The 11,692-nt window shown below is 48.5% G+C and overlaps 1 protein-coding gene across 1 annotated transcript; it reads right to left on the bottom strand.

Annotated features, from left to right (window-relative positions):
* Nucleotides 1–5,343: 5,343 nt before the first annotated feature.
* On the bottom strand, nt 5,344–10,542 carry LOC116885837. Its single transcript, XM_032887176.1, has 3 exons — nt 10,531–10,542; nt 9,538–10,332; nt 5,344–7,980 (listed from the first exon to the last, which is right to left on the bottom strand). Exons 1-3 carry the CDS (start codon nt 10,540–10,542, stop codon nt 5,344–5,346), a joined length of 3,444 nt encoding a protein of 1,147 aa, XP_032743067.1.
* Between the last annotated feature and the right edge of the window lie 1,150 nt (nt 10,543–11,692).

Below are 11,692 nucleotides of genomic sequence, written 5' to 3'. Positions count from 1 at the left end.
TCTCTTAGAGTCAAGGTCAGCTTGCTCTTGGTAATCCCACCCTATCTCAAAAGGAGAGGCTGGGTGGGGGTGGCACATACTTTTAATCCTAGCACTGGGGAGGCAGAGGCAAGCCTGGTCTTCAGAGTAAATTCCAGGATAGCCAAGGCTATCCAGAGAAACTCTGTCATGACCTCCTCCACTTCCAAAAGAAAGGAGGGGTGGGAAGGGGGACAGAGGAAGAGGAAAAGAAAGGGAGAATTTCAAAATTAATATTAACAATTAACTAAACTTTAAAAAATAAAGTAGCCAATTTTGGGGGATTGGGAGGAGGTGCAGAATTTTTGGCTGCCCTGAAACTTGCTGTGTAGACCAGGCTAGCCCCAAACAGTGGCCTGCCTGACTCTGCCTACCTAGTGCTGGTATTTGACAAATTTTTCCAAGAATTATAGTCAGTAGGAATGAACTCAAGGGGGCAAGGTCCTTGCTTCCCACTGTCCATAATTATAGCACAGGTGGGACAAGCACCTAGCATATATCAGACGTGTTGTAAGTTACAACAGCCATTTAAAGACAAGGCCTTGGGTTGTTCCAACTGGCCTCCAACTCACTACATAGTCGAGGATGTCCTCGAACCCTCAACGCTCTGGGTTTCACCTGAAAACTGCTGGGGTTTCAGTCTGCATGATCACATCTGGCTCCCAGCAGCCATATTAAGAAGGAAATGTTAACACCTTTTCCTAGGTGAGAAGGTGAAGCAGAGAGGTCATGGAAGCTAAGATCTAACTTAGTGTGACCAAGGCGTGTCCCCTTATTCTAAGTACTGTGTTTATATTTCCCCTCAAAGTAGGATGGCAGTCCACAAAGTAGGAAATATAGGACTAAGGTAGAGAAACTCATTTGAACGACTGGGAAGAGATGAGGTGGGATGGTGCACTGGTGCCCAGAGACAGACCTGCATTGTGATGGGTCACAGAGAGGTGCAGTGGGATGGTGCACTGGTGCCCAGACACAGACCTGCATTGTGATGGGTCACAGAGAGGTGCAGTGGGATGGTGCACTGGTGCCCAGACACAGACCTGCATTGTGATGGGTCACAGAGAGGTGCAGTGGGATGGTGCACTGGTGCCCAGAGACAGACCTGCATTGTGATGGGGCACAGAGAGGTGCAGTGGGATGGTGCACTGGTGCCCAGAGACAGACCTGCATTGTGATGGGTCACAGAGAGGTGCAGTGGGATGGCGCACTGGTGCCCAGACACAGACCTGCATTGTGATGGGTCACAGAGAGGTGCAGTGGGATGGCGCACTGGTGCCCAGAGACAGACCTGCATTGTGATGGGTCACAGAGAGGTGCAGTGGGATGGTGCACTGGTGCCCAGACACAGACCTGCATTGTGTTGGGTCACAGAGAGGTGCAGTGGGATGGTGCACTGGTGCCCAGACACAGACCTGCATTGTGTTGGGTCACAGAGAGGTGCAGTGGGATGGTGCACAGAAGCAGAACCAGGGCTCCTGTCAGGACAGGGAATGGAGTGGATACTCTCTCTACAACTTAGTCTTTTAGAAAACAGAGGTTCTAATGGCTTTGAAAAAGCATTTTGGGAGCAAGGAAGCACCAAATTCATTAAATTCATTTCTCTATCTGTGTGTGTAGGAATTACAGGAGGGAGATACAAAGTCCAGGCCTGATTTTTTTTGGGCGGGGTGGGGAGGGTCAATATGACTTGATTGAAAGTTAGTCTTGGGTTCGGAGAGGTCACTCAGTGGTTAGAGCTCACATTAACCTTGTAGAGGCCTTGAGTTAAAGTCATGGCATCTGGGTAAAGCAGCTCACAAGCGTCTGTCTACACTTCCAGCCAGACCAGACTCCTCTGGTTTCCACAGGTACACGTACTCAAGTACCCATTGCCATGCACAGACATGTACACAGGAGTAAAAAAAGGGATAGAGTCTGGACAGGTGGCTCAGCACTTAATTGCACTGGCTACTCTCCCAGACGACCATGGTTTGATTTGTAGCACCCACATGGTGTTCACAACCACCTGTAACTCCAACCATTTTTATCAGGGTCCACAGGCAGCAGCAAGGACATGGTGCACCTGCATACAGGTGAGCACACAAAATGATAAGTCTGTGTATCGATAAAGAAAAGTCACATTCTTATTTTGGTGCCTAATTCCAAAAAGATTGTACTTCTCTCGGGATTCAGGGGCCATATACTGCACAACTCCAGTGTGTCGCTCACAGATTACAAGTGAGAGATGGCGTCTTAAGGCAGATAAGAAAATTAAAAATTCCAGGGCATCTGGTACTGACTCATTCACCAGCCCTCCGGACGTGAGTGAAAGAGTAACGAGCCCTACCCCTGTGATGTTTGTCTAAGTCCTTATTGTATACTGCTCTAGTCATTGTGTCCTACAGATAGAGTTCCGGGGAGCCCGAGCAAAGCCTATCCAGATGTTTATCAGGTGCAGGAGCTTCATCAACTCTAACAAACTGTCCCCGCCCGTGGGGACCCAGTTATTCAGGGTCCCGAAGAGGCTTTCTACCTGTGGGCCAAAATGGGGTTGAAGAGAAGAAGGAGACCAAGCAAGATTCTGTTGTCAAGGTCTCGTTTATTGGGATGAACGTTACAGCTTTTAAGGCTTTCAGGTAGGGGGAGTGACCTTTGTGAAATATGAAGGAAGGGGAGATGAGTGTATAGGCAGTGATAGCTGGAGGCAAAGAAGTCAGGCGATGAGGTCAGGTGGTGGAGACACTGGGTGTTGACTGAGGAGATAACTGGTATCTGCTCGAGCTGAGGCATCCCTTGAATGTTATACTCCTGTGCCGAAAATTCATGGGAGAGGCTTTATCCAACAATCTTAAGACTTATGGCAGTCATCTTACAAGGGTGAGTCTCTGTGGCCAAACAGCCCAGAGTCACTTTGAACCATGCAGTCAAAAAAAGCGGCTAGGCCCAAATCCAATATGGCTCCGTGCAACAAACGTTTACCCCAAAAGGACAAAGAAGAGGCCTGCTTTGAGAACAATGAGCACGACCTGACCTTCCTCCTCCTCAATAGCCCTGCTCCAGGAACTAGCTGGCCATAAAACACTATCATGAGGACAATCCTGTGACTTTGAGAGTTTCCCCTTGTGACATTTTTGGTATTTCCTTCTGACATCCCCCCATCTCCTGGAGCTGTGACTTCTTCCTTTAAAAAATGAGCACCTCTGTCTCCCTGCGTGGGATACGTGTCGGCCTGGAGATCTCCGTAATAGATCTCCATAATAAACCTTACTATGTACACATTCAAAATGGTCTCTCTGTGTCTGGGGTCCACGATTTCCCGAGACTTGAGTAAGGGTCTCTCTTTGGGGATCTTTCACAAGTACATAGTTTACGCAGGGTTGTCATGGTGACAGACACATATAAAAATACAAATATCAAAGGCAAATATTTCAATTTCACTGAAAATAAAATCCAAGAACATGTCTCCTGTTTTGTTCTTTTTTGTTGTTGTTGTTGTTGTTGTTGTTCTAAAGGCAATTCTGAACTGAATTATCAACCAAGATCACATCACAGAAACTTTAAATGTAAGTTACATAGACCAAGTCTGAATATGCTTTGGATGAGCAACAGATCACATGCCCACATCTAACATCGACAGTGCTGGGTTTAGGAAGGAGATTTTAAGAAAGACACTTTTTGCGTTTATTACAAATAAAGTAGGATATCTTTTTTAATTGGCAACTCATATCTTCCCTTTATGACTCTACTTGTGGCTCTCCACAGGGCTACTAAAGACTAAAGACAACAAAACACCCAGGGCTTTGTGCAAACACAAACATTGTGTAAACAATGAATTAGCTCGGATGGGTAGTGACATTTTACAGCCACCATTAGGAACATTGTGGAAAAAAAAACCACAATCCAGGGGGAGCAAGAGGGAGGGAAGGAGGCTATGGGTCATTGTGGCTATTCCAGGAAACTTTCATGCAAGAATGTTCCGGGAACCATTGTACAGCAGGGGAGGGTGAAAAGTTCAAGTTCTCACAGGCCCCACTTCTTCTTTCTGGCCCCTATTTCTCCTTTTATTATTAATTTTTAATTCTACATTCCCCACTTCTTCTTCTGGATTGGCTCTAACCCTAGAGCCATTGTTCATCCCATTGTAACTCTTGGTACTGTTGTCGCAGGACCAGTACCTGAACAGCACTCACTCTTTCTTTTATAAAAGCCACCAGCCTATTGAGTATACATGGCCCGAAAGTAAGTAGAAGCATGAGAATTATAATGGGCCCAACTAAAGTAGAGAGGAGAGTGGTTAACCACGGGGACTTATTAAACCAACTTTCAAACCATCCCTGTCTGTCTTCTCTTTCTTTTTTCCGTATATCTAAGCGCTCTCTAAGTTTAGCCATTGAATCTTTGATCACTCCAGAATGATCAACATAAAAACAACATTCTTCTTTTAGAGCAGCACAGAGTCCTCCTTCTTTGAGGAATAATAAATCTAGTCCCCTTCTATTTTGTAGTACTACTTCAGACAGGGAGGTTAAAGACTCTTCTAGTTTAGTTATAGATTGTTCTATGGATCTAAGGTCAGTATCCATAGCTGCTCGTAATTCCTCATAATATTGGGGGGTCTGAATTAATGCAGCGGTACCCGTACCAACTCCAGCCGCTATCCCCAGTCCCATGAGTACCGCAAAGGTCAAGGTGATAGGTTCTCTCTTCCAGCGGCTTCGATGATCAAACTCATCTATAAAAGAGCTATCATCATGATATAGAAGTCTAGGAACAAGTTGTACCAAAATGCAGTAATCTTTAGAAGTATTAAAAACAGAGGTTGATACACAAGGAGTGAGACCAGTGTTGCAGGCCCATGCTGTGTCTAGGGGGGGTACTAGATACTGATTATCTCTTGTAGGCTGGACGGTTTGTGTTTGATTACAAAGGTGTTGTTTATCATGAGGTACCTGGCCTAAACAAAGTCCACTTCCTGAGACTGCTGTTAGAGTTAACTTTCTGTTTTCCCCCCAAGGGCATTGAGAGTGGTCTGTTGTTTTGTTGTAACCCCTGGTCTGAGCAATACCTTCATAATATGGGGGGCTAGGGGCATAGCACATCCAACAAGACTGAGTAACGTTAGGATTGGTACGATTCAGGACCAGGAATGCCCCTTGTATTAGGCTAAACAGACGATTTTCAGTGTCCGGGGGTATGGGAGTATTTGAAGTGGAGGGAGGTTCTTTAGTTAGGACATTAGCAGCAGTGGTAGCAGCTTTGGCGGTAGCAGCGGCAGCGGCCTGGGTGATTTTCGGTGATAGTGTAGGTTTTTTAGCTGGCAGCGGTGGGGGCGTGGGCGTGGGTTTTTTAGCTGGCAGCGGAGGATTCGCAGCTCCTATGTGTCCTGGCCATATTCCTGCATCCTGGCTCTTTACCTCTGCGGCACAGGCGAAGCTTAAGAGGATTATCAGTAGTTGCCACCATCCAGTTGTTGTCTTCATTTTGGCTGGGTGCCTTCTTGATGTGGGAGGCGTGTATCCAAGCAGCGATCCCATCCACCTTTACTGCCGTGGGGGTGGTCAGCAACACCAGATATGGTCCTTTCCACCGAGGCTCTAGGGTGCCAGCTCGATGTCGTCTGACTAAGACCGAATCTCCAACCTGGAACCTGTGGGGCACCTCCGAAGTTCCCGGTGCGTAGGCTTCTTTTATCTGGTCCCAGATCTGTGTTCTAACGACTTCTAGAGCCTTTAGATGAGTAAACAAAGCAGAGGATGAGGAAGAGTCGGCACTGGGATCCAATATCCCACTGGACTCAGTCAAGGGGGGCGGTCCCCCATGGAGAATCTCATAAGGAGTGAGGCCGAAACGTCCGGGTGTGTTTCGGACCCTAAGAAGCGCAAAGGGAAGGAGAGTCACCCAGTCTTTACCACCGGTCTCAATGGCTAATTTAGTTAGGGTCTCTTTTAGAGTTCTATTCATTCTTTCTACCTGTCCTGAACTCTGGGGTCTATATGCACAATGTAATTTCCAATCTGTCCCCAGTTGTGAGGCCAATCCCTGACTTACCTGGGCAACAAAAGCTGGCCCATTATCCGAGCCGATTACCTTGGGTACACCAAACCGGGGTAAGATTTCTTCAAGAATCTTCTTGGCCACCACCTGAGCAGTTTCGGATTTTGTGGGGAAAGCCTCCACCCATCCTGAAAAGGTATCAACAAAGACTAATAGATATTTATTACCATATTTTCCTGGCTTTATTTCAGTAAAATCCACTTCCCAGTAGACTCCCGGTCGGTCTCCTCGTCTTCTTTTTCCAGGTTCTTGATAGGGCCTAGCGGCGTTAGTAAGTGTACAGGCCTGGCAAGAGTCAACCACCTGCCTAATTGTTGAATTTAAATTTAACACATGGTATTTAGAAGCTTTGACAAGTTGTTTTAGCTTATCTGCTCCTAAATGAGTCAACTGGTGCAGTCTCTGAACATAACTTATTCCTTCTTTTGTTGGCAGGATCACTCGCCCATCTATAGTCCGCGCTACCCCATCAAAGCTGAATTCTTGAGCTTGTTTTCTGCAAACCATATTTTCTAATATTTTAAAATCATTGGCTGAATAAATGTGGTTAGAGTCATCAGTGACTGGAGCTTCCACTGGAGTCTGACTCTTTTCTGCTAGTATTGTTACCTGCTGGGCCACCTGTTTTGCCACAAGATCCGCCATTTGATTCCCTTTTGTTATAGGATCTTCTCCTTTTTGGTGACCTGGACAATGAATAATGGCCACCTTCTTTGGCAAATGTACTGCCTCTAAAAGGGCTAAAATCTCTTCTTTGTTTTTAATGTCTCTTCCCGCCGAAGTGAGTAGCCCCCTTTGCTTGTAGATGGCTCCATGTATATGGGCTGTAGCAAAGGCATACCGGCTGTCAGTATAAATGTTAATGGCCTTACCTTCTGCCAATCGCAAGGCCTGAGTCAAAGCCACAAGTTCGGCTTTTTGAGCTGAAGTTCCTTCTGGAAGACTACTTGCCCAGATTACCTGCTTTCCATCTACCACTGCCGCTCCCGCTCTCCTTTTTCCTTCCACCACAAAACTGCTACCATCCGTGTACCAAGCAGGCACACCTGGCCATGGTCGATCAGTCAGGTCCTTTCTTGTTCCGGTCTCTTCCGCTAGGATATCGACACATTGATGTATTGGGGTGGAGTTATGTATCTCAGGGAGAAGAGTAGCAGGATTAAGAATGGCAGGTGGGGCGAAAGTCACTCGTTCATTCAGTAACAGGCTCTGATAGTGAGTCATCCGGGCGTTAGTCATCCACCGGTCCGGGGGCTGCCGCACGATGCTCTCCAGAGCATGGGGAGCAATGACAGTCACATGCTGACCTAGGGTAAGCTTGTCAGCATCTTTAACAAGTAAGGCCACGGCAGCAATGGCTTTTAGGCAGGAGGGCCATCCGCTGGCGACCGGGTCTAACTTTTTTGACAAGTAGGCTACCGGGCGTTTCCAGGGCCCCAGAGCCTGAGTTAAGACCCCGCGGGCTACTCCAGCCCGTTCATCAACATATAAGGTGAAAGGCTTAGTCAAATCTGGCAAGGCCAGAGCAGGGGCTGTCAATAGTGCAGCTTTTATGTCCTCAAAGGCTCTTTGGTGTTCCTCGGTCCAGTTGAATGGGACCTTTTCTTTTGTAAGAGGGTACAAAGGGGCTGCCAGTGTTGCGAACCCCGGTATCCAGAGTCTACAAAAGCCCGCCGTCCCCAGAAACTCACGTACTTGTCGCGGAGTGGTGGGGGTCGGGATCTGCATCACAGTTTTCTTTCGAGCTTCGGTGAGCCACCGCTTTCCTTCTCGGAGAGTGTATCCTAGGTAGGTCACCTCAGTGCGACACAGCTGAGCTTTTTTAGCAGACACCCGGTATCCCAACTTACCCAATTCATTTAGGAGCTTTTTAGTCCCATCACAACACAGTTCTTGGGTTGAAGCAGCAAGCAGTAGGTCGTCTACGTACTGCAAGAGAGAAATCTGGGGGTTTTGTGCCCTAAAAGGCGCAAGGTCTCGATGGAGCGCCTCATCAAAGAGAGTAGGGGAATTTTTGAACCCCTGGGGCAGCCGTGTCCAGGTCAGCTGACCAGTGTGTCCTCCTTCTGGATCTCTCCACTCGAAAGCAAATAGTGGCTGGCTGTTGGGATGCAACCGAAGGCAGAAAAAGGCATCCTTTAAGTCTAAGACAGTGTACCAAGTCCGCTCTGGTGGTAGGGAACTTAGTAAATTGTAAGGATTTGGAACCGTAGGGTGGATGTCCTGCACCCTTTTGTTAACTTCTCTTAAATCCTGTACTGGTCGATAATCATTAGTCCCAGGCTTGCGCACAGGCAGGAGAGGAGTGTTCCAAGGGGATTGGCAAGGCACTAGAATCCCTAGTTGTAACAGTCTCTGAATATGTGGCCGGATGCCTTCTTTAGCTTCCCTACTCATAGGGTATTGTTTGACTGAGACTGGAGAGGCATCGGCTTTTAATTCTACTACTACTGGCGGAACTTGCTTGGCTAACCCCATCCCTGCCTGCTCAGCCCAGACTTCAGAAAAAGCAGACAGCCACTCGGGGGCTAGTAACTGTTTGGGATTCTGCTCATGGAGGCGGTATTCTTCTTCTAAACTTAAAACCAAACATGCAACAGGGGCCTCTTCCCAGGTTACTTTCGGTCCTTTTGAGGTGAACTGCACTTGAGCCTTAAGTTTGGTTAATAAGTCTCTTCCCAGTAGGGGCGTGGGGCATTCAGGAATCACAAGAAAAGAATGAGTCACTTGGCTTTTTCCTATATCTAAAACTCGTTTAGTGGTCCAGGGGTAAAGTTTACTACCAGTGGCTCCCATCACCATAGTCTTCTTTTGCCCCAATTGTCCCAGTGGCTTAGTCAAAACTGAATGTTCTGCTCCTGTGTCTACCAAGAAATCAACAGGAGTCCCCTCCACAGAAAGAGTTACCCTAGGCTCGGGGAGGGGAGTCGAGCCCCGACTTCCCTAATCCTCTTCAAAGGCCAGTACCTTGGGTCCTCTTTGTTTCTTTTTAGGACAGTTTCTGGCCCAGTGTCCTTTTTCTTTGCAGTATGCACATTGATCATTTTCAAGCTGTAGTCTTTTTCCTCCTGGAGGTCTTCTTGCTCCGTTGCCCAGGTACCCTGACTGTCCTTTCTCTACCCTTTTGTCACCTACTACTGCGGCCAAAATCTTAGTTAAGTTCCTCTCCTGCCGGCGATCACGCCGGTTCTCTCTCTCTTCTGCCTCTTTCTTTTCTCTCTCTTGTTTCTCTTCCTCTGTTTCCCTCTTATGATACACCTTCTCTGCTTCTTTTACTAAATCTCGCAAAGTGTAGTCCTGGAGCCCCTCTAACCTCTGCAGCTTTCTTTTAATGTCCGAGGCAGACTGCCCAATGAAGGCCATGGCTACAGCCGCTTGCTGTCCCTCCGAAGAGGGGTCAAACGGTGTATATCTCCTATAGGCCTCCATCAGTCGCTCTAAGAAAACAGAGGGCGGCTCTGCTGGTCCCTGAAGAACTTCTCTTACCTTAGCCAAATTAGTGGGTCGCCGAGCGGCCCCTTTGAGCCCCGCCACTAGAGTCCGGCGGTATACTGTGAGACGCTCCCTACCTTCCGCAGTGTTGAAGTCCCAGGCTGGACGGGTCAAGGGGAAGGCTTCATCTATAAGATTGGGGAGATTAGTGGGGGTCCCATCTGGTCCGGGGACATTCTTTCTGGCTTCCAACAGGATCCTCTCTTTCTCCTCTGTGGTGAAGAGGATCTGCAGGAGTTGCTGGCAATCATCCCAAGTGGGCTGATGGGAAAACATAAGGGACTCAAGAAGCCCAGTCAAGCCCGAGGGATTTTCTGAAAAGGAAGGGTGATTATTTTTCCAGTTGTATAGATCAGCTGAAGAGAAAGGCCAGTACTGCAAAGGGACAAGTTCATCGGGGCCTGGCGGGGGGCCACCAACATAGGCACGGAGGGGCAGGGCAACAGTGTAATCCCCTTCTGGGCTGCGGCCTCTCCGGCTCCGCGTCCCCGCCGCAGGCCCCTCCACCCCGTCCCTCTCGACAGGTGCTGGGACCGGGGGTGCAGATGGCCGCGGCAGAGGATAAGGGGGAGGCTGTGGCTCTGTCCATGAAGGGTCCTCGATCTCAGGGTAGATCCTCGGAGGTGCCGAAGGGCCCGCCGACGGTTGGGTCTGCTTAGGTTTAGCTGCCGCAACTGCCACCGTCACTCCGGACCCCATGGTCCAGGGCGTAACCCAAGGTGGGGGATTCTGGACCAGATCCTGCCAGACGATGATATAGGGGATCTGGTCGGGATGTCCTCCTATTTCCTGAAAGATAATGCGCTTGACAGTGAAAACAAGAGACAGGTTAAAGGTTCCCTCTGGTGGCCATCCTACCTTAAAGTCCGGCCATTCGGATGAACAAAAAGTCTGCCAGGGTCCCTTCTTAACGTCTACTGAAAAATTGTGAGCCCTAGTCCTTACTTCAGTCCAGTGATCCAGAGTCAAAGTCAAAGGAGTCGTTACTTTCTGTCCCATGTCGAGCTCGACAACACACACCACACACACGAGCACAAACAAAAAAGAAAAAAGAAAACAAAACCAACGTCGACTTCGTGTCGACCAGAGGCACTGAAACTGATCGGCAGGTCGCAGACCTTGCCTAACAAACCGGTCGTCAAGGAGTAAAGTCTCCTCTGGACCTATCAGATGGGGTTCACCAGGCGTCCCTGGTCCTCCCCTGTGTCCTCCTGGGACGTCTCCCAGGGCGAACGGACGGTGGACACCTGGACACGTCTATCCTTATCCACCCCGCTCTCCTTCCTGGAGCGCGGTCTCACTGAGCGTCCGCAAAACCGAAACAGCGATCGCACCAGATTCCCAGACAGAACACAGACACAGCGCTGAGACAAAACAGAGAATCTTACCTCCAAGTGGGTCTTGGACCCCTGGGTGGTCGCGCAGATCCCGGACGAGCCCCCAAAAATGTTGGACCCCGAAGGGAGCCCCCCACTCAAGTCTCGGGAGAGGCGCGCACCCAGTAGGACACAGAGACCGACCTGCTGCAATCACACGAGGAAGTTTTATTGTAAGCGAGATGAAACGAGAGCTCAGGCCAGCATGCTGGGGTCGAGACTCATACACCACACAGGGAGTAGAGGAGTTCGACCCCGACCTGACTTTTCACAGAGCTTATAAAGGAAAAAAACCACAAACCAGGGGGAGCAAGAGGGAGGGAGGAGGGGAATTCCAAAACCATAAACAGCCCATACAGTGAGATCATACACTAGTCATGTGTAACACCAGGCATGCCTTGTTGGTTGTGTGCTGGGATGGAAAGTGTGTTGGGCTCTGCCTCCTGGTCTTTCCTTTATGAACTCAGCTCTGAGGAAATTTAATGAATTGTTTGCAGGTGTGGTGGCAAAGACCTTTAATCACCACAGGTGGAGTCTGGGAGTCCTAGGCTAACCTGGTCTACCAGTGAAGTTCCAGGCCAATCAGGGATACATTGTCAAAGAAAAACAATTGAGAGAAACAAAAACTCAAAATAGAGTAACAATGTTACTCTATGTCCATAAGGAGAGTTATTCATGTCCATTTTAATATTTTCAACAGAACTTAACTGTGGCTAACTCATTATAATGTCTGTCCCACTGAACAATTGCAGGGACACAATCCTGAATCTTTT

The sequence above is a fragment of the Rattus rattus genome, chromosome 16 (assembly GCF_011064425.1).
Source record: "Rattus rattus isolate New Zealand chromosome 16, Rrattus_CSIRO_v1, whole genome shotgun sequence".
Taxonomy (NCBI): Eukaryota; Metazoa; Chordata; class Mammalia; order Rodentia; family Muridae; genus Rattus; species Rattus rattus.
This window is presented reverse-complemented; position numbering and strand designations above follow the sequence as displayed.